The 22,746-nt window shown below is 50.8% G+C and overlaps 2 protein-coding genes across 3 annotated transcripts in view; one reads left to right on the top strand and one right to left on the bottom strand.

Annotated features, from left to right (window-relative positions):
* Mtcl2 (microtubule crosslinking factor 2) overlaps positions 1-22,680 on the top strand; it is a 67,039-nt gene extending 44,359 nt beyond the window's left edge. For both annotated transcript variants that reach the window (XM_075962807.1, XM_075962806.1), the window contains 6 exons: positions 588-755; positions 1,565-1,816; positions 6,216-6,287; positions 7,176-7,246; positions 8,714-10,064; positions 14,644-22,680. In XM_075962807.1, the coding sequence (XP_075818922.1) occupies positions 588-755; positions 1,565-1,816; positions 6,216-6,287; positions 7,176-7,246; positions 8,714-10,064; positions 14,644-14,790 (2,061 nt within the window). In that variant the 3' untranslated portion in view covers positions 14,791-22,680. The remainder of the gene's footprint in view (positions 1-587; positions 756-1,564; positions 1,817-6,215; positions 6,288-7,175; positions 7,247-8,713; positions 10,065-14,643) is intronic.
* Positions 4,920-5,705, bottom strand: LOC142844386 (glutathione S-transferase P). The gene has a single exon (XM_075962803.1). It carries the CDS (start codon positions 5,630-5,632, stop codon positions 5,000-5,002), a length of 633 nt encoding a protein of 210 aa, XP_075818918.1. The 5' UTR covers positions 5,633-5,705; the 3' UTR covers positions 4,920-4,999.
* Positions 22,681-22,746: the final 66 nt, after the last annotated feature.

The following is a 22,746-nucleotide window of genomic DNA, read 5'->3' as shown; positions in this document are numbered from 1 at the left end:
CAGGAAGGAGAGCAGTTAGTTTGTTGTACAGAGAAGAATTTCACAGAGAAGCGTCACATGGGTGAATAGCCTTGTCGAGTTCAGAGAGGATGACAGGCCATATCAAAGCAAGAGGACTGTGGGTACAGAGGTGTGGTACAGTGTGCTGGAGGGTCTGTGACCAGTGTGACCCTGGGAGAGGGGAAGGCTACCAACCAGGCCAGGGTTACATGAAGAGAGACCCCTGTGGTCTAGACTTAAGGAAGAACTGTCAAATCAAGCCACAGGTCAGAGGAGCCATGGAGTCAGCCTCCCAGGGTTCTCCAGTGAGCTGGGGTATGGGTGAACAGTGTGTGAGGAACCAGGAAAAGGGGGTACTGTTTGAGAGGTTAGAGACCTGCAGCCTGGGGCCTGCAAAGCCTGGGGAAGGTTGTTCCTCTGCATCTGAGCAGAACAGCTGCTCCTGGAACAATTCATAGCTGCTCAGCTCGGCTGTCCCAAGACTGAGACCGGGAGGGCCCTAGCTGGACTGCCAGCTGAGTCAGCAGTAGCAGGGCTGCCCTCCCTGCCTTCACATAGTTCTTGACCAGGCCTTGCTCTGTCTGTAGCCTAACGAGTACATCAAGACCCTGGCTGACATGAAGGTCACACTGAAGGAGCTGTGCTGGCTGCTCCGGGACGAGCGTCGGGGTCTGACTGAACTTCAGCAGCAATTCGCCAAGGCCAAGGCCACGTGGGAGACGGAGCGGGCAGAGCTCAAGGGCCATGCCTCGCAGGTGAGCTGCCTCGCTTCTTGGGCACATCTCCTTCCTTGTTCCCAGTCCGGATCTAGACCGTCAGATCTAGGCAGCTACTAAGCAGTGCTCTTGGATGCACAGGACCCCTTAGACTTCAGCTGTGACCCAGAGAGATTGACAGGATCCTAGGCTGCACTGTGAACTTGCAGCATGCTTCCGTACCTGCCTGCATGCCACATCCAGCATGGCTCCGGGATGGACCTGACTAGGATGTAAGGGAATGAAGAAAAGACAGACGGACACAAGGATACACAGAAAGCTAGGGCTGGGTGATCTGGGCTCTCTGCTGGAGAAATCACACTGCTCTGGAAGCTTAGCTTATTTGTTTTGTAGATGAATAGAACAGAGAGACAGAGGTAGGGTTATTAATACAGATAAATGAGGAGGTATGGCCAGGCGGTGGTGGCGAACACTTTTAATCCCAGCACTCGGGAGGCAGAGGCAGAGGCAGAGGCAGGTGGATATCTGTGAGTTTGAGGCCAGCCTGGTCTACAAAGTGAGTCCTAGGATAGCCAGGGCTTTACAGAAAAACACTTTCTTGAATACCAAGAAGAAAAAAAAGTTGATAAATAGCATGGTTATCAATAGCTAGAGGCTCTGCCTATTGTAGCCAGATGTGGAATGCTTACAGAGGCTTAAAGGCATGAGATGCAGGGTCTGACTTGTATGCAGAAGGGGTCCACAGCTCTGTTGGAAGGAGAATCAGCGTGGAGAGTCTCCAAAGCCTCCCTGGTATGGTGGGGAGCCCTTGTCCCCTGCCACTGCTCAGCTGATGCGTCTTCCTGCAGATGGAGCTGAAGGCTGGGAAGGGCGCCAGCGAGAGGCCCGGACCTGACTGGAAGGCTGCACTGCAGAGGGAGCGCGAAGAGCAACAGCACCTCCTGGCCGAGTCCTACAGCGCCGTCATGGAGCTGACGCGGCAGCTGCAGATGAGCGAGCGCCACTGGAGCCAGGAGAAGCTGCAGTTGGTGGAGCGGCTGCAGGGCGAGAAGCAGCAGGTGGAGCAGCAGGTGAAGGAGCTGCAGAACCGCCTCAGTCAGGTGAGGCTGGATCCAGGCGCTCAGGCAGCAGAAGCGCTCAGAGAGAGGCGAGAGCCAAGCCATTGCCTTTGCCCCCATCTTTCAGGCCCCCCTCTGCTCGCTCCGCTCTTACACCTGCCAGCCTCGCGTAAGGCCACTGTGTCCTGCTCATCTTACAGCTTAACAGTTGCAATAAGAACATTGTTTCCCCCGCAAGTTCACATTGGCTAGGCGTCAAGTCATGATAAGCCCATTATATTAGGGCCTATCAAAACCAGAACCCAAAAGGGAAGAGCCAAGAGCGTGTCCCATAGGAAAACTGCAGTCTCTGACCAAGAGAGGGAAGCCAAGAGCTAGAACATCACAAAATACACACTCTTGTCTGGCTTCCTCCGTTTTTGCTATGTAGGTCTACGCCTGTGGAGAGTTTTCTGCTTGTTTGTTTGTTTGGTTGGTTGGTTTGGTTTAATTGAGTCATCATGTTCCTGCATGCACACTCTCCTCTCCCGTGGAGAGCCTCATTCAGTTTAACTGCTGCCTGACTCCACCATTCATTATTCCGCACAAAGATCTAGGTCCCATGTTTTCATTGGGGAGCTGGCGAGGTCTCTCAGTTAGTAGAGCACCTGCCTAGCATGCATAAAACCCTGGGTCAGATTCCCAGCATCACAGGAACCAAGCGTGGCAGCTCGTGCCTATAATCCTTTGAGAGGTAAAGGCAGGAGAATTAGAGGTTCATGGTCGTCATCCTCAGCTACCTAGTGAGTTTGGAGCCAGCCTGGTTTACAAGGAACCCTATCTCAAAAAACAAACAGGCAGAAAGCAGCCCTCTAGTGTGACATGTACATGTACATGTATACACAGATACACAGTATCACACGTGCACACGCGTAAGCGGTATCACACGTGCACACGTATACACAGTATTACACGTGTACATGTATATACAGTATTACAATACTGCATTCAAAGGGCACTCACATGTATAGCGGGTCAAAAGGTGGCTGGCCTCAAGGGTTTTCCCATTGTCATCCATTGTTATCTCGTGTAGTGCTTGTCCCGTGTCCACCCCCACCCCCACCATAGCCAAAGCAGTGCAGACCTGCTTTGGTTTTTCCTCTCCAGCTTCCTTGACTCCCCTGTCTTTGGACTCACCTGACCAGGACGAGCATCTCTCTAGGAGTTACCTTCTTTGTATGTCTTCTCAGAATGCAGTCTCCAACCCCCCCAACCCTGGAAGGTCACTTTGCAGATTAGCAAAATGACCCAAAATGTCCCGCTTAACTATACGAAAACATGGCAGGAACCTCACATCTGGCAGATTTTTTTTAATATTTATTTTTGTTTCATGTGAATGAGTGGTTTGCTTGCATGTGTATATATGTGCCACATCCATGCCTGATGCCCTCAGTCCAGAAGAGGGTGTTGGGATTCTTGGAACTGGAGTTACTGATGGTTGTGAGCTGCCATGCGGGTGTTGGGAACTGAGCCTGAGTCCTCTGGAAAAGCAGCAAGTGCTTTTAACGGCTGAGCCGTCTCTCCAGCCCCAACATATGGCATGAGCTGACCTCTTGCCAGGGACTAGGTTTTCTCCAGGGTCGCACTCCTAAGGGTCCCGTTTCCTTGATGTCTGTGTGGCAGATTCAGGCTGGTCCACCCACTAATGAAAGCACGCTCCCTGTGGTGTGTGGAACGCTGGCAGAGCGCCCTTCGCCTCATCCGGCCACTTCTGCCTGTGGAACGATCCCTTCTTGTCACATTATTTCCTAATGGTTTGGAATCATTAAGCCAAATCCATGCCATGTTTAGTGGGGTATCAGCAGACACACAGCTGGGACCTCCTGTCTCATAGGTACTGAGTGAGTCCTGCACTTCGTTTCCCAGCAGGGACCTTGTGTGGAATTTTCTGACTTCCTAGTTCTGATCTCCTGCTTCCCTCAGTCAAACCAGGACACCCAAAGTTGCATCATCTTTCTCGTATTTTCTTCCCCCTTCCTCCCTTCCTACTTTTCTTCATTTTTTGCTTTACTTGTTTGTTTTGAGACTGAGACTCAGTGTTCCTCACTTAGTAGTTGTCCCAGACCAGCCTGGAATGCTCGGTTCTCCTTCTTCAGCCTCTCCAGAGCTAGGATCACCGGCATCAGTGCTCACATCCGTATTAGCTGTGCTCCCAGTGAAACCAGTCTAGTCAAACAGCCTGCAGGGCAGCAGGAAGGTATCTTAGTCAGTGTTCTATTGCTGTGAAGAGACACCGTTATCACTGCACCTCCTGTAAAGGAAAACATTTAATTGCGGCTGGCTCGTAGATTCAGTCCGTTATCATCATGGTGGGAAGCATGGTGGCTCACAGGTAGACATGGTGCTGGAGAAGTAGCTGAGAGTTCTATATACTGATCCAAAGGCAACAGGAAGAGAGAATGACAGTGGGCTTGGCTTGAGCTTTTGAAACCTCAAAACCCATCCCCAGTGACACACTTCCTCTAATATGGCCACATCTACTCAAACAAGGCCACACCTTCTAATAGTGCCACTCCCAATGAGCCTCTGGGGGCATTTTCATTCAGACGACAAAGGGGCTCCTGATCAGAAGGCCTAGCCTAGTAAAGTCACCCTCTGATCTCCCAGCTTTGTCTGCACAAGGAAGATGGCTGTTTGACCTTCTCATCCCTCAGGGCAACCATGGGAATAAAAGAGCTAGTTACTGGAGTGGCACAGTGTTCCTTGGCCCCCTGCCTGGGCCTTGGTTTAGCATCTTCATCTAAATTTCTGTTTCTGTTCATTCGTGTTGAGGTGACTTTGGTACCCTACCCACGCCCATTTTATTTGGGTTCCGAAGCAAAGTTTGAGTCATAGGTTCAAGTGCAAACAGGTGACCAGCCATCCTGGCTTTGCTTAGGACTCCCACTTTACCCTTGGAACCTTCTTGCTTTTTCAGAACTACAAGGTTTGGGGGGACATAAACCTTACTAACACTGGGAAAGCCTTGGGGAAATTGGGGTGAGTCACCCCTTGTGGGAGTCAGTTGTAAAGCCAAGGAGGAATTCCAGCTAAGTGATGGTGCAGTGCTTGGAATCCCAGCTGCTACTGCAGCTGCGCACATCTGGGCCAGTCCCTTCCTTTTTTTTTTTTTTTTTTTTTTTTCTGTCTTACAAACTTTATTAGTGCTGGGGAAAGGAGGACAGGCAGCTCCGGTCTCTCCCTACATTACTGCTTGCCGTTGCCATTGATGGGACGGTTCAAATGGTCAGGGGAGGACAGGAAGGCCTTGATCTTGGGCCGGGCACTGAGGCGTGCCACATAGGCACTGAGCAGGGGGAAGTTGTCCAGGCAGCCAGGGGCCAGGACCTGGTGGATCAGCAGCAGATCTAGCAAGTTGTAATCGGCGAAGGAGATCTGGTCACCCACGATGAAGGCTTTGCCTCCTTGGTTCTGGGACAGCAGGGTCTCGAAAGGTTTCAGGTGTCCAGGCAGGGCCTTCACATAGTCATCCTTCCCTTCCTCATATTTGGTGTAGATGAGGGTGATGTATTTCAGGCGAAGGTCTTCCACCCCATCATTCACCATATCCACCAGGGCAGCCTCCTTCTGATCTTTTCCATAAAGCCCAAGGGATCGGCCCAAGTGCCTCAAGATGGCATTAGATTGGTACAGGGTAAGGTCTCCATCCTGAAACTTGGGGAGCTGCCCATACAGACAGGTGGACTTGAGCAAGCCTTTCATCCAAGTATCTATGGACACCACCTCCTCCTTCCAGCTCTGGTCCTGGTCAGCCAGTAGTATGCGCATGGCCTCACAGCGCCCTCGAACTGGGAAGTAGACAATGGTGTACGGCGGCATGGCTGCTGCGTAGACGGAGGCACGAATTCCGAGCTGCGTAGACGGTAACGGATCTTGGGTGTGGAAGCCAGCCCAGTCCCTTCCTTTTGTCTTTATCCTCTCACCTGTGATGTGGAAGTAATCACAGTCACGCCTGCTCCTGTGGTCGCTTTGAGGATTAAATGAACTGATGGACACATGCACATGGACACTCTGGAAGCGATGGTGCTCCCAGGGTCGCCTCAGGCCTCAGCAGGAAGTAGTGGGTTGTTACTGACGACTGGCCCTTGATGGCAGATGGCAGCATGGTCCCTTACGTGCAATAGCGATTGCTTTTCTGCCTAGCTGTTCTAGGAACTCTACCATAGGCTAAGTAGCGACTGTTAACTCTGCTAGCCATGTCAGGAAGATGCCTGCCAGTAGCTGCGTGTTATTTACTGTTTTCCAAATCCACTTGTGGGGGCTCAGATCCGCTACGTACTGAGAAGCTAATGCCAGGCCATGGTGTGGATTATGAGGGCTATAGAGTTGAGCCTGCTGAGTCACCCTGCTCCGAGTAGCCCTGTCCACCCACCCACTCACCCACACTCTTTCCCTTTCTCAGCTGCAGAAGGCTGCCGAACCCTGGGTCCTGAAGCACTCAGACCTGGAGAAGCAAGACAACAGCTGGAAAGAGGTGAGGACATCCCCGCTACCCGTCTTTTATTGGCTCCCGACAATGCTAAGGAATTTCTTGTTTATGGGAAAGGTGATGGAATGAATGTTAGCGCTCTCCCCAAAGCCATACCTTCCTCACACCCATGACGCCTGTCCATGGATTGGGGCTTGGAAGGATCCTCTGCTGAGAATGTCTGACTATGCCTGAGGGAAGCTCCAAGCCACTGCAGTTATACTTCAGCAGAAAGCAGGCCGGGTGGTCTTAGGTGAGACACTCTCCATCTCTGAGCCCAAGCAGTCTGATAGCCCTGGCCTAGTCCTGAGTGGGGTCAGTAGGGTCACACTGGAGGAGTTTGCACATAGGTTCAGGGGCGTTGTCCATAGAACACAGAGCTGAGTAACAAAGGCTATATACAGGCCTTCGCATCGCCCCTCCCGCCTCATGAAGGCATACTACTCAGGAAATGGGGCTACAGAAGGCAAACGCCTATTCTGGGGAACTGAGACACAGGATTTGTGGGGCTTACAGGGCTAGTGACACAGTTCTGAGAACTCGTGGACCCTGAGGACCTGGTGTGGGAAGACCTCATACCATCATAATGATGCCGTTACCATCAACCATATAGCGCCGTCATGGAATAAGATCTGAGTCTCCAACAGCCCCTCTTTCCCTGGACCCACTTTGTCCACCGGGAACCTGAGCCTGGGCCACATTGCTGCTGGAGGGGAGTGAGGTGCAATGGTCTAGACACTGGCCAGCGGGCCTTTTCAGCTGCAGCTGCGCACATCTTACTCGGAAGAGAGAACCCGCATGCGAGGCCTGTTCAGCTCCCATGCTGGTCTACTCTTTCCTTTCTTTCACACGCTGGTCACCAGAACTGACTCTTCTTGTCTCTCCCTTTGACAGACACGGAGTGAGAAGACCCACGACAAGGAGGGTGTTTCTGAAGCTGAGCTTGGGGGAACCGCCTTAAAGAGGTGCTGGCCCCTCACCTTGCCCCCGTCTTCCCCCATAGACCCTTGGGTTTGACTCTTTTCGCTTCCCTGCCCCGTGTGTCTGTCGTCTTCTGTCCCCGTGAGAGTTGGGAGAGCCACCAGATGGTTTTCTTTCTGGGACCCTGGTCACTCGGATATGGGAAAGCTTGGGGCTATGAGGATTTCAGTGTGCAGTTTAATGTTGATTCTGGATACAGAAAGCCAGGGCCTCAGCTGCACTTGCTGGGAAAAAAAAAGCCCTTTGGCTCCTTTGGGGATTATCTTTTCCTCCCTGGAGTTTGAGTCACGGTAGATATCCATTCCTGGGGTTGTTGGACAGGGTCCATTGAACCCAGCCCCATGCTGCGACCAAGGGGACGTCCAAGGATAGTGTCTCCACCACTAAAACCCTCCATGAAAGAAATGATGGGAAATACAGAACAGTCTAGAATGAGGAGGCCACTGGGGCCAGAGAAGGTCAGGCTTCAATTCTAGCTCTGCCATTTCTAGCACCGGGGCCTTGGGTACCTCCCTCTCTATAGCGGGATAGTTGGAGATGCCCCCCTTATAGTGGGATAATTGGAGACGCCCCCCTCTCTGCAGTGGGATAGTTGGAGATGCCCCCTCCCTCTCTGCAGTGGGATAGTTGGAGATGCCCCCTCCCTCTCTGCAGTGGGATAGTTGGAGATGCCCCCCATAGTGGGATAATTGGAAATGTCCCTCACTCTATAGTCGGATAGTTGGAGATGCCCCCTCCCTCTCTGTAGTGGGATAGTTGGAGATGCCCCCTTCCTCTCTGCTGTGGGATAATTGGAGATGTCCCCTCTCTATAGTGGGATAGTTGGAGATGCCCCCCTCTTTCTATAGTGGGATAGTTGGAGATGCCTGCCCCCCTCTGCAGTGGGATAGCTGAAGACACCCCCCCACACACACTGGGATAGTTGGAGACACTCCCAGAGCTCCCTAATGACCAGTCATGTGCAGGAGAGGACTCCCTGGAAGCAAACCCTACCTGGATATAAGACAGGGAATGAAGACAGTGAGTCAAAGGAATTTCAGATGATTGGCAGGGGATCTGGGGAACTGCCAGGTTAGTCAGTGGGCAACTGGAACTCAAAATTACTGAGGAGCCTGGGAGCTAGCCGAGGCCAAACGAGTCAAGAGTGACCTCAACTGAAGTATGAGGAGGCCAGGAACTTACTGCAGATCCCACCCATTGTATGCTATGTTCAGGGGGATTGAAACTGCTGTTTCTGGCTTCCTCTATCAAGAGGCTACGTGTGGTCCTAGTGTTCGTGCCTCTTGAGTATGTAGGTAGGTGTATAGAGGATTTGAGGAGGTGCCAGCAAGGTTGTCTGTCAGAGAGAGGCAACACAGGCTTGGTCTCCACAAGCATATCCAGGAAAGTAGACTAGCATGCTTGATATGTTATTTTCCATTAATCCCATTTTCTTCCTCTACTCTTCCCAGGACCAAATCAGTTTCCTCCATGTCTGAGTTTGAAAGTTTGCTCGACTGTTCCCCCTACCTTGCTGGTGGGGATGCCCGGAGCAAGAAGCTGCCCAACAGCTCTGCTTTTGCCTTTGTGAATACCGAATCGGTGGAGCCTGAGAAGGATGCCAAGGAAAAGTCTGGGCTTTCCACTCGGGACTGCAGCCGTGTGGGTACCCTGGCCTGCCAGGAGCCTGCAGGGAGGCAGATGCAGCGCAGCTACACTGCTCCAGACAAGACGGGCATACGAGTCTACTATAGTCCCCCAGTGGCCCGGCGCCTGGGCGTCCCTGTGGTCCATGACAAGGAGGGCAAGATCCTCATTGAACCAGGCTTCCTCTTTACCACAGCCAAGCCCAAAGAGTCAGCCGAGGCAGATGGACTGGCCGAGAGTTCCTATAGCCGGTGGCTTTGCAACTTCTCCCGGCAGCGCCTGGATGGAGGATCTGGGGGCAACACCTCGGCTTCTGGACCTGCTTTCCCAGCAGCCCTGCATGACTTTGAGATCTCGGGCAACATGAGCGACGACATGAAGGAGATCACCAACTGTGTGCGGCAGGCCATGCGCTCTGGCTCGCTGGAGAGGAAGGTAAAGAGCACGTCCAGCCAGACGGTGGGCCTGGCCAGTGTGGGCACACAGACCATTCGGACAGTCAGTGTGGGCCTGCAGACTGACCCACCCCGCAGCAGCCTCCATAGCAAGAGCTGGTCACCCCGCAGCTCCTCTCTCATGTCAGTACGCAGCAAGCAGATCTCCTCCTCCCTGGACAAGGTCCACTCGCGCATTGAGCGGCCATGCTGCTCGCCCAAGTATGGCTCCCCCAAGCTCCAGAGGCGATCAGTGTCCAAGCTGGACAGCACCAAGGACCGCAGCCTGTGGAACCTGCATCAAGGCAAGCAGAATGGCTCCGCCTGGGCCCGCTCCACAACCACGCGGGATAGCCCGGTGCTGAGGAACATCAACGATGGGCTGTCCAGCCTTTTTAGCGTGGTGGAGCACTCAGGGAGCACGGAGTCTGTCTGGAAACTGGGCATGTCTGAGACCCGAACCAAGCCCGAACCTCCCAAGTATGGCATTGTACAGGAGTTCTTCCGGAACGTGTGTGGACGGGCCCCGAGCCCCACGACTGCAGCAGGAGATGAGAGTTCCAAGAAACCAGAACCTCTTTCCCCTGCCAGCTACCATCAACCTGAGGGTGTAGCCAGGATCCTGAATAAGAAGGCAACCAAGGCAGGTGGTAGTGAAGAGGTCAGACCCACCATGCTTTCCCAGGTGGGGAAGGATGGCGCCCTTCGGGATGGAGATGGAACCTTAATTCTTCCCAGTGAGGTATGGATGGGCTTAACCTTCTATCAGGATGGGGGAATTAGCCTAGAAAGTTCACGTGCTTGTTTTGTTTTGTGCTGTATTATGCTTTTTTATTCTTTAAAGTCACACTGTCCTGTAGCCCCGGTTGGCCTTGAACTTTCTGTGTGGTTGAGGGTGACCTTAAACTCCTGATCCCCTTTGTGTTTACCTCCAGTGTGCTGGGATTATAGGTTTGTGCATGACACCTGGTTTATATGATCTGGGATGGGCATAAACATACCTGACGTGAATAACACAGGTCTAGTGCCAAGAGATGGGTGGACATGCATAACCATTTGCTTTGCCACCGTGCTGCAGAGATCTGCAGCACACCTCCAGAGGAGACGTGCCTACAGAGTGGCTTGTTGGCCTTCTAAGTTGTTAGCATTCTGTGTGTGCCTTGGTAGCTTGAGATTGCTGTAACAAGAGGATAAATGACAGGAAAAAAGCTTCGAAAAGCTTCAGATCAGAGCTTTATCCACCCCTATTTTAGAAGGCTGGTTCTACCCCCTTCACCAGCTGCCCCGTCCCCACTCCAACAAGGCTTCATGTCTAAGTCTTCTGAGAATGTCTTGCTGCATGCCCCACTACTGATACCAATTTTGTTGTGTTATGGATTGTTTGAAATTTAGTAAAGGAATGTGTCTACGTTTGTGTTGGAGATTGGAAGGAGTGGCTTCTGCAGGATCGTAGAGTCTCAGGGACCCCTGAAGTGGGTCTGGTGAATTCCGCAGCATTTCCCTCTTCTCTTGCTTGAACTCTGATTTCTTCTGTTGCTCCTCTCTTTCTTTCTGTTTCTTTTTAAATATTTTGTTTTTATTGTTTGCCATTGATGTTTGGCCTGCATGTATGCCTGTGTAAAAGTGTCAGATCCCCTGGAGCTAGAGTTACAGACAGTTGTTAACTGCCATATGGGTGCTGAGAATTGAACCCAGATCCTCTGGAAGAGCAGCCAGTGCGCTTAACCAGCCATCTCTCCAGTCTCCTGGGGCTTTTTTTTTTAAGATTTATTTATTTTGGGCTGGAGATGTGGCTCAGAGGTTAAGAGCATTGCCTGCTCTTCCAGAGGTCCTGAGTTCAATCCCCAGCAACCACATGGTGGCTTATAACCATCTGTAATGAGATCTGGTGCCCTCTACTGGTTTATAGGCACCCATGCGGGCAGAACACTGTATAAATAATAAATATATAAAAAAAATGTTTAAAAAAGATTTATTTATTTTATATTTATGTGTCTATATTTGAGTCCACTTGAGTCCTTTTGCATCATGTGTGTGAAGGTGCCTACAGAGGCGGGACACCGTCAGGGCCCCTGAAACGAGTCACAGGCACCTGTGAGTGCCTGATGTGGGTGCTGGGAACCAAACCCTGGTCCTCTGCATGAGCAGCAAGTGCTCTTAACTGCTAAGCCATCTCTCCAGCTCTCTCTCTCCTTCTTGTTCTCACTCACTCCCCCCGCATGCCTAAGGATCAGGTAGATCATTGCTGCTCTGTTTCTATATCTTCCAATCCAAGCACCTAAGAGACGTTGACTCAAATCCCTCTGGCCCAGTTCTGTAGTTTCAGGAGAAAGAAATTGATTGGCTTAACCTGGATGAAATGTACCCCCGTGGTTGGTTCGGCTGTAGATGGGGCGGTCCAATGGTGTACTCAGGGCTGGAGGAGGCCATAGACGGGATTGTGCCTGACCCAGCAGGTCCATTTCTCCATTTCTGTGTTTAGGTGGTTTCCAGTTTCACCCCGTGATAAAGAATGCTGTATTGAATGTCTTGTTTCTTTAAGTTTGAGCTTCAGAAATAGGATAAAAGAATATTTAAAAATTCTTTTAATTCAAATAAGGCATTTGATGTATCACCAAATAGTCTTCTAGAAGAGGTTGTCTAGATTAGGGTCTAGCTCAGTTGTACAACCTAAGTCAGTAATGTTAGTCCTAGTATATTCAAGAGAGGAGGAATATGAGAATGAACGAGAGAGCCTCATTTCTGAGGCCTAGCATAAGGTCTGTTCAACGATTTAGATCTGGTCTGAGTCTCAAGGCCTGAGGATGAGGACAGTTAATACTTTAACCGGTTCTGAAGGTCAGCAGCCTCATGGCCAGGAAGTGCCCTTGTTTCAGTTTAAGTCCAAAGGCAGGAAAAGGGACCAGCAAAAAGTGCTTGCCCCCAAGCACGCTGATCTAGGTTTGATACCTAAAGCTCACAAGGTAGAATAAGAAAAGTGACTACCACTGCACGGATGCATATACGTATAGCCCACAATACAAAATAAATGAGTAAATGTTTTTAAAATTAATAAAAGTGGAAGCAGGAAAAAAAATCCGGTGTCCCCAGTCTATAGGTGTCAACCATGAAGAGTTCGCTTACTCTGGGGAGAGGCAGCCCTTTTGTGCTATTCTTACATAAATGCCCAGAATAATGTTGGACGTGGTGTCTAAGGGCTCTGTGGCTTAGTCATGTTGATATAAAATGAGCCATCACAAACCAAAAGTGGTGGCTGGCACACACTTTTAATCCCAGCGTTTTGGAGACAGAGACAAGAGGGTCTCTATCAGTTCGAGACCAGCCTGATCTACATGGCAGGTTCCAGACCAGGCAGGCCTACATAGTGAGACTTTGTCTCAAAAAGCAAAACAACAGCAGCATCATGTCCATAAAACCAACACAGTAAGAAAACAGTGAGCCGGGCGATGGTGGCGCACGCCTTTAATCCCAGCACTCGGGAGGCAGAGGCAGGCGGATCTCTGGGAGTTCGAGGCCAGCCTGGTCTACAAGAGCTAATTCCGGGACGGGCACCAAAGCTACAGAGAAACTCTGTCTCGAAAAACCAAAAAAAAAAAAAGAAAGAAAAAGAAAACAGTGTGAGACCAGGGAGCTGGCCCAGCTTAGAGCATTTACTGCTCTTGCAGAGGAACTGGATTCAGTTCTCAGTACTTACTTGATGGCTCAGAACTGCCTATAACTCCAGTTCCAGGAGATCCTATGCCCTCTTCTGGCCTCTGGGCACTGCACACACATGGTGCATTTACATACAGAAGGCAAAACTTTCAGACACATGTAAATAAATACATCATTTTTTAAAAAAGAAAGAAAGCAGCAACAGTAGAGGACTAGAGTGTGGTTTGATGGTAGAACCACTTGCCTAGCACACAGGAAGCCCTGAGTTCAATTCCCAACACTTCCAAAGAGAAAGAAAGGAAAAGGGAATGTGTCGTTTAGCCTTGTCGGGTGCGTAGCGGATACTGTGCCGTACCGTTTACATGTTGTGTTAGCCATGTCAAGGGCACAGCGGGTACTGTGCCGTTCCACTTACATGCTGTGTTTGATTTGACCCTCACAGCACTGAGAAACACAACCTGCTTTTGCTGCAGAGAGGAGGAGATAAAGGCTCATAGATATGTCATTTGCCTAGTAAGTGCAGAGCCAGAACTGACCAGAAAAATCAGGTTCAGCAGCAGTGCTTTTGACCATTTCTGTGTTCTGGTAATCACAAGAATGAATGAGCCTGGCATGGTGGCGCACGCCTTTAATCCCAGCACTGACTGGGGAGGAAGAGGCAGGTGGATCTTTGAGTTGGAGGCCAGCCTGGTCAACAGCCAGAGGTACACAGAGAAACCTTGTCTCAAAACAAACAAACCAACAAACAAAAAAACCTGAAAACAAGAAAGAAAGAATGGATCTACCTAAATATACTCAAAAATGGACTGGGTAATCCCTAGTACTCCCCGGGGAAGAGGAAAGCATTTACCAGATGTGAGAGCACATACCCATAATTCCAGTACTTGAATAGCTGAGACAAAAACACCACAAGTTGAGGCCAGCCTGGGCTATGTAGTGAATTCAAGCCGTTGGAGCTACATTGTGTGACTATCACAAAGAAGCAAACAGAAAAGTAAATTGGAGCTGAGGATGTCACCGAGTGGTCGAGCATCTGCCTGGCCTGCTAAAGGCCCTACGTTCTATCTCTAATGATGGGGTTGGGAGGTGGGGAGTGAATTGGAAGATATTTATTTCCATTCAGTAGAGTATAAATGAGCCATTAAAACAGAGACCCAGAGGCTGGAGAAATGTTCAGCAGTTAAGAGCACTGACTGCTCTTCCTGAGGACCTGAGTTCGATTCCCAGCACCCACATGCTGTGTATAACTTCAGTTCTAGGGGATCTTCTTCTGGACTCTGTGGACATTGTATACATGTGGTGCACAGTCACACATGCAAGCCCAAACACAGTAAAAATGACAGCAAAACAAACCAACAGCAACGTAGATATTCGCAGTGGCAGAGAAGGGTTTGTATTTTGCAAATATAAAAATATAAACGTTGGGGATGAGACTGGTGTATACATGTGTAGAACCATGGATAATGTCTGCTTTCTTCTCTGTGTCTTCCAGACTTTATTAGAATGAGGATCCATTGCTGCCCTAATAGGAGTAACGTGTTAAAGATTGGTCTAGAACAGGGTTGCAGCCCCTGGGAAGCAATGTGAGACATGGCTGAGTCCCGGCTCCTAGGTGGCTGCAGCCAGCGCCTTGGGCTGCTCCTGACCTCTTCCCTGTCTCTTTCCAGGATGCTGTTTGTGACTGTAGTGCCCAGTCTCTGGCCTCCTGCTTCGTCCGGCCATCCCGCAACACCATCCGACACTCTCCTTCCAAGTGCAGGCTGCATCCTTCAGAGTCAGGCTGGGGCGGGGAGGAGAGGGCAGCCCCCCAGTGAGTCACAGAGCAGCCAAGCTTCCCGCCTCAAGCAGCCTAGACCCTGGAGATGAGGCAAGGGGTCACATCCTCAGCCTCACTCTGCCTGGGAGGAACAGCAGCTATGCCACTGCCAGAGAAGAGCTTTTCAAGGTAAAGCAGGGTGTCCCACTGACTGCTGGGAGGTGACCTCTGATTTCCAGGGGAAGGCAGTGAGTAGGAGAAAAGACCAACCTGGGTGATCAGGACTGGGCTTCCCAAGCACCTGAAGAACACCGCACATTTCTGGGCAATCCCCAGGAATGTGGCTCACAGAGATACTTCCTACTGACCGCATGTGGAGAAGCCACTGAGAAGATTGGGGCTTTGCTTGGGGCCCAGCTTGACGCTCTTGAAAGAGCTGGGCTGGGCAGTGTGACCATCGCTTCTTCTTTCCTCCTCCCAGCTTTACTGATCAGGTTGCTGGGCCTTCTTGGAGCAGGGAAGGGGGATATGATAGAGCAGAACCAAGTCCACTTGGAATCCTGGAGCCCTGGATCCCCCTGCCTGTACCTCCACGTAGCAAGAGCTGGGGGCAGGTAAGAGTGTGTCAGGTTCCAGTTGGAGATCAGAAGAGCTGACTCCCTTGTCAAGGTGACTTGAAGGCCCAACTTGCATAGCAGACTCCTTGACAACAGAAATGGGTAGGGTCCCTCTCAACACCTGATGCAGAGGTAAAAGCCTACATGCCTTGCCTTGATTCCCTAGGGCCTCTTTCTTGATAGCAGGGATGGGTGCCACAATCCTGCATCAAGGAGGGGGCAGAGATGCTCCCTGGGAGAGACTCTGTTGTTCAGGTCAGGCCAGAGAGCACCAAGAGGCCAGTGGCCCATGACACAGCCCGAGACAAGGGCCTACAAACATTTCTTGCCTAGATTGTTTATTTGAATTTTTCATACTATAAATATTTAAGGTGATTTATTTTAATAATTTAACTTACTGCCCCCCCCCCCAGCCCTTAAGGTAATTTATTAGAGGTATTCTTGCCACAGGGACAACATGGGGCTTGTGACACCATGGAGTCCCCCATGTGGTTGAGGCAGCTCAGCACCAGGCTCAGATGGCCTGGTTTCGTCAGAAGGGCCCCTTGGCAGAACTGGGGCTCTGCACCTTGTTCCCCCAATACCACTGGCCATTTAGTCTCAGATGGCTACGTTTTACTCATCACCCGGTACTTGGCCTGGCCGCTACAGGCCAGCTTGTGAATGCTTCAGACACGGTGTAGGCCAGAATGATGTCATCACTCCTCAGACATCCTTCATGATCCCTCGCATCCCTCCCGGCCCTCCAGCACCTTTCCTCACAAGTCAGATGTAGATGACTGCAGCTCTCTTCTGAGCACAGTGACCCGCTCCGTGCGCCCGTGTAAGAACTCGCAGGAAAACAGGATGGACTTCTAGAATGTTCTCTATTGCAGCTTTGCACATGGATCTGAGAGTCTCTACCAGCCTGCCAGCCTGTTCACCAGCCCTTCTCTTAGCCTTATAGCCACTCATGGCTCTTCTTCTAGCCCCAGCTCCACTGCCTGTCCTTCCTACACCCCCAGGAGTCGCCGGAGCCACACCAGTGTAACTCGAACTGCAGTAGAGGGAGCTCACCTGCCTCCCCTTGGTGCCAATGACGCGCTGCCCTCCCATTCCTGGCTGGGGATTCGGACTCATCCGAGGATGAATTGGCTTCTGTGCAGAGTTCCCCATCAGGAAGACAGAGAGCCAACTGCAGAGGTAGTTTCCTCCAGGACCAGGGAGATGCCTCTGGTCTCCCACCTACCAGTTTCCAGGCTACCTCTTTAGGGACACCTGGAACGGTTACCCAAAGCCCTCGACCCCATTCCCTATGGGCAGTATAGCAGGGTCAGTCCCTCACACCATCTGTTGCCTCGTGTCCTAATGACTTGCACGGGCAGAGTCAGCAGGCCGGTGGACCATGGGCCAGGTCCCTCCAGGATGCTCCTGCTCTCCTCCAAGAGGTCAGAGGCCCCTCTAAGATTATCTCCAGCTGAGGGGACCACATCAGGCCACAAGCCACCAGAGGCCTTCTGCCACCTCCCAGAGCTGCTGAGAGCCAGGGAGTCTTGAAGAAAAGCCCCCTAGACCTGAACCCCAGGGCTTAGGGGCCACTCAGCCTTACCATCTGTCCCATCTGGGTTGTCGTGCATTCCCACTGTCTCAGCACCCGGCCCCCACGGCCCCCAGCAGGTGTTGCAAGCTCCAAGTCTTGGTTTTCAGTCCCTGTTTCTAATTCTTGCTTGCCACTGTGCAAGGCCACCTGTCATTGTCCCTATCGAAGCCTCCATACACAGGGCTCAATGGGGATGAAAATGTTACATGTAAATATTGGTTTGGTTTGATCTTTAGCATTTTGCTTGGTAACTGGTTCTGTTTTCTTTTGGGGGGTGGAAGGGTTGGTTTGTAAATCTCTCTACTCTTTTGAAATGTAATTTCTAAGTTTGTTTGTTTCTTCAAATGCCTTTTATGTCTTAGTAACATTCCCAAAGCAGAAAACTGCCTGGCCTACATGGGGTACTCCCCTGGAGGCCCCGGGGTCATGGGAAGGAGCAACACCCTTCCTCTCAATCCATCCTCTTTCTGTTCACCTCCACTTTTCTCCTTTTCCTTCAGCCCTCTACTTCCTTTTCCTCCCTCTCTCGCCCTCTCCCTCTCTCTCTTTCCCTCTCCCTCTCCCCCCTCCCTCTCCTTCTCCCTCTCCCAGTGTCCCAAAGGAACCTTGGGGCCCTAGTCCTCTAATAGATTGCCTGGCTTGGGCCCACAGGGTTGACACAGATTGGCTGGGGGCATGAGGGTGAATTGCATGATTGACACTAATCTATATCTCACATCTTCCTGGGGATAAACCAAATTAGACTGTCTTGGAGGCAATGGTGATGGGTTTTGAAATGAAATTCAGAGCCCTTGAGACCCCTCCTGACTGAACAAGGAGAATCCATTTCCCTTTGCCCTGTAGCCTTCCTCCCATTCCTTATCCTACCAAGACTTGTTCTCCAGGAGCTCAAATTGGGCCCTATCTCTTGGCCTCTCCAGGGATGTTCATCTACCAGCTGGCCTCCAGGTGACAAAAATAAGCACTCAAAAAACTTGACTTGGACACCACTATGCCACTCCCTGTATCTTTTGTGGATGCCTCAGTTACTCAGCTTTGTCTCTTGTCCAGAGACCCTTCCCCCACCTGCCTCTGCCTCCGGAGTGCTGGGATTAAAGGCGTGCATCACCACGGCTCGAGGGCAGCTCTTAAGAGGCTTTTTGACAGGCCAGGGCTTAGCGATCTCATTCTACAGTTCTCATGCCGGAGCCTGGAACCAGGAAGATATCTGACTTACAGCGGGACTCTTGCCTGCTTTCTGTACAAACTCACTGGGACGCTGGCTAGGGTCAGGGCATCCCAAATTTGCCACTGCCGAACCCAGAGGCAAGACTTGCAACTCTCTGAACCTTTGGGGTTAGCTCTCTGGGAGATCCGTATGCAGCAGTGACTGGTGTTTACACTCACAGGTCCAGCCGTTCACAGCTGATACATGATGAGCCAGTGCTCATGGTGCTGGGTCCTTGACAGGAGCCCTGAGCACTGAGCTGGGATACTGGGGACGGGGTGTCTCAGCCAAACTCAGCTTTGGGTAAATTGCCAAAGATTTCCAAAGGGCACCAAAAACAGTGTTTCACCTTAGTCACGTGTTTCGTGAAATAACCAAGCTAGAAGTGTTGAGGCTGATGGCGGCACCGCCCTTTCATCGCAGCTACTCAGGAGGCTGAAGCAGGAGGATCAATTTCAAAGCCTGTTTGGGCTAAAGAGTGAGTTCATGGTCAGCCTGGGCAGTTTTCTGAGGCCTTGTCTCAAAATGAAGATTTTAGAAAGTGCTGGGTAGCTCAGTGGTAGATGCTTGCTTTGCATGTGTGAGGCTGTGGGTTCTTTCCCTAGTATTGGAAAACAAAGAAAATGAGAAAATCAAAGGGTGAGGACTGGGGACATGTATGTCAGTAGTAGAGCACTTGCCTAGCATAGGAAAAAAGAAAAAGAAAATCTTTCCCCAATCTACCCACTATAATCCCCATAATTACATAATTTAAGTTATACTGCACCCCCTTACTTTTTGTTTGTCTGTTTTTGTTTTCAGACATGATCATGCTATGTATCCCTGGCAGATCTGGAAATTGCTATTTTGACCTTAAACTTGTAATTCTCCTGCCTCTGCCTCCCAAGTTTAATGAATTAACGATTAATAGGCGTGCGGCACCATCCACAGCCTTAAATTTCATTCTTGAGTTCCCTGGCAGTCACGGTAAGACAAGAAGCATATCAGGCCTTTATCGTTTCCAGCCATCTGTCATGTGAGGCAAGCGTGTTTGCTCAGAGACAGACTGATGTGGAAGCGTGAGTTCTTTCCTCGAAGACCAAGGAGCTGCTTGGTTTGCCCAAGACAAAGCTTGTTTTCTGGGTGGCTGTTTTACAGAATAATAAACTGCCACCAACTTGGATGACCTTGGCCAGATCACATAGCTAGTCTATGCCTCAGTTTCCCCAGCCACAGAGTGGTGGCTATGCCAAAGACCAAATATATCATGCCCGTTCGTCTCCTGAGAAAAGCTGGCATTCTATCAAATCTGAAGTGAAACTGAGCGCTCTCAGAGGCATTGAGGTGCTCGGTGCCCTGGCTCTGGTGGTGGTGTGTACCTCCTTCTCTCATTGGCCTTAAAATAAATAGAAGGGACCACAAGAGAATCTCAGTCATCATGCTCACATTTTAAAATGCTACTGTAGTCTGTGTGTGTGTGTGTGTGTGTGTGTGTGTGTGTGTGTGTACACACGTGCTAGGAATGAGACCCAGCATGTGAGAGAAGCACTTTACCACTGAGACACATCTTCAGTGCCTAACAGGCTTTTTTAAAAAAAAAAAAAACATTTTTATTTAGAGACAGGGTCTCCTGTATCATCAGCTGGCCTCCAACTCACTGTGTAGCCCAGGATGACTTGAACTTCTGATCTTCCTGTCCATCTCTGTTGGCATTAGCCACAACCCCTGGCCATAGTATCTTTCATGGACATTCACAGTATTGTGTCACCACTACTAGCTCCAGAACTTTTTCTTGGTCCCAAACTGAAATTTCACCCCCTCATAATAATTAATAAGTGACCCATAGACAGTAATTCCCACCCTTGCCCCAGGGCTGAATGACCTCTGCTCTATTTCCTTTTTACATTGGCCTGTTTTAGGTACTTGTGTAGGCAGAATCCAACATTTATCCATTGTGTCTCACCCGTTCATGTTTTACTTGTGGAGAAGGGAGTGGCTTGCCCAAGGCCTCACAGCAAGGCATAGGTGGAGGTGGCTACCAGCTACCAGCTCCTGGCTCTCAGAAGATTTTCTACAGTGTGCATGAAGCGTGTTCTGAGGTCTTGGCTGAATCTGCATCTTCCCCCCTCACCCCACCCCTTCCTTTATCATCGTCCATATCATCAGCTCTATAGTATCATCTCTTCCTGCCACCACTTCCTGGCTGGTTTCTGCCACCAGATGAAGTGGTCCTAACCTAGAACCAGGTTTTCTTCTCTGGGACCCTGGGATTTTTACAATGCCAGCCCTCAGCCCTCCCATGTCCTCTGGTACACTCTTCCCTCTTCTGTATGGACTTTTGTCTGACCTTGGCCACCTCCTCCCTAGCCCTACAAACTCATATTCCCACCCCCTCAGGGAAGGATCATGTCCAGTCTGTCCCTTTCCCAAGGTTTGCTCTCAGATCTCGAATTATCTTGTGTTTATTTTGTATTTTTCCTAGAGGAATCCCCTTTGTTCTGTGCATCATGCATCACCATCTCTTCCAGCCCTTCTCGTCAGACTCATCCCACTCCAGCAACCTCCCAGCCTAGAACACCCCCAGTCCCACCCCGCTCTCTGCTTCCTGTCTTCCCTGCTTCTCCCAATACAGCTGCATCACCTTCCACTGGGAGGATGTGAGGTGGACATGGACCTTTTGGGTCTTCTCTGCCCTGCCCACTTTTGGTGACCTTGGTATAAAGCAGGGGAAATTTGACTTCTCTTTGGTTTTGTCTCTCTGTCCGTCCGGTCTGTTCTCCTCTGCCCTTCACCTCCTCCAGATCAGCTCATGTTGGCAGAACCTCACCCACCTAAAGCAACAGCATTCGCAGTTTGCAGAATCCCCAGACCCATGAAAAGGGACTGAGGACATGATACTGGGCCACAGTCCCTGCTCAGGGCTCCTCTGTCATCTGACCACTTTCCTTCCTCACCCTCCTGGGAGCCTTCGCATCCCTTTGTCTACCCCACTGACCCTGTTCCCCCTTCTTGCCTTCACTTGCTCTTTGAAACTAAGGGAAGAATCTTTGGTTTCCTCTGCTATCGTGGAAGGACTGAGGCAGTCAGGGTCTGGAGTCCTTGTCACACCACATCCAAAGCCACCTATGCCACCTCTGGGAAGAAAGACCTCAGCTAGCAGTCTTGGGAACCCAAGTTTGAGCATCCCGGTTTTATGGTTCTCCCAGAACACCAGAATGACCCTATGGGCTTCAAACATCTTTTGTGTTTTGGGATCCTACAGCCTCCACTGGGTCCTCTGGGCCCTGGTACCCCTGACTCTTCTCTTGGCTCTGCCTTTGATTATCTGTGCCTTATTTTACTTCTCTGCACAGGGGGGCTCACCCACCACCTCTTTCCCAGCATTTGTCTAGATCTCTTGGTACCTCTACAGCTGGGCCTTGCCATCACGACTTGCCATAGGAGTACCAGGTTGCCAAGGCAACTGGGGGTACTTCGGAGGACTAGTGTCTCTCAAACTCTGTCCCTGTAGTAGAGCGTCACCAGGAAGGGTGACAGAAGTGCAGATGGTTGGCTGCATCCAAGACCCATGGAAACAGGCCCAGGAAGTTAGGGTTGAAAGAGCCTCCGGGTCATTCTAATGTAGACAAGTTTGCCAACGACAACAACAACAAGGTTGTTGGTCTAGATGAACTGTCAGCTCAGCTTGGGCAGTACCTGGGCCTGGCCTGGGCCAAGAACAATGGAAAACAACCAGTCAACCAGACTTGTAGATTCAAGGCCTCTGTCCCCGAATAAAACATCACTGTGGCATCTCCTATTTTTGGAAGCTGGAATGCGGGGGGAGGAACGGCCCTGCAGCTTTCCTGTTACCTCCCTGGCTCCATTTCAACCCAGCTCACCATCCCCCTCAAATTTGCATTTTGTGGAAATCTGTATACGTGGTCCCAGCAGACAAGCAGGGGGATGGGGGAGTCCCCAGAGGCAGGAGGCAAAAAGGACCCTTTTCACTTTTCCCTTAGGATCCTCACCATTGCCCAAGGGAAGGACACTTGCTGCAAGGAGAGAATCCCAAGCCCTGTCCCCATCAGCACTCCCACATCACACCTCCTTATCCTCCCAATCCCAGGGAGACCAGTAACAGTGCCAAAAACCAGTTCCCCCCAGTACTTGGGAAAGAGCTAGAAACCGCCTTTCCTTGTCCTGGCTCCCCTCCCTCACCTAGCCAATACTGTGAAGCCCCTTCCTGCTCAGCCTGGTTTCCTGGGGATGGTCCTGCAGTCGTGGGCCCTGGGGGACCCCTCAGGAGGGAAGGGACCAAGGGCATCTTTGGGCCAACCCAACTATCCACCTCTCCTTTCCACTATCCTCCCTTCCTCCCCCTTCTCTTCCTTCCGCTATCCCCATCTGCCTTTCTGCCTTTAAAGGCTCCTTCCTGTGATGGATTGGGTGATAGGAGGACCGTAGTCTAGTCCACCAGCTCTCCTCGCCCCGTGTCTTATTTCAGACATGACAACTGTACAGTGTAAACTTACGAAGTGTTTTTAATGGTTGTAGATTGGAAATAAAGTATGTCATATAAATGGTTGCCTGCATTCTGCTCTCTGCTTTTCCCTGGAGAGGCTGGCGGGGCCCCAGCAGATTTGAAAACTG

This window comes from Microtus pennsylvanicus, chromosome 2 (genome assembly GCF_037038515.1).
Source record: "Microtus pennsylvanicus isolate mMicPen1 chromosome 2, mMicPen1.hap1, whole genome shotgun sequence".
Lineage (NCBI taxonomy): Eukaryota > Metazoa > Chordata > Mammalia > Rodentia > Cricetidae > Microtus > Microtus pennsylvanicus.
This window is presented reverse-complemented; position numbering and strand designations above follow the sequence as displayed.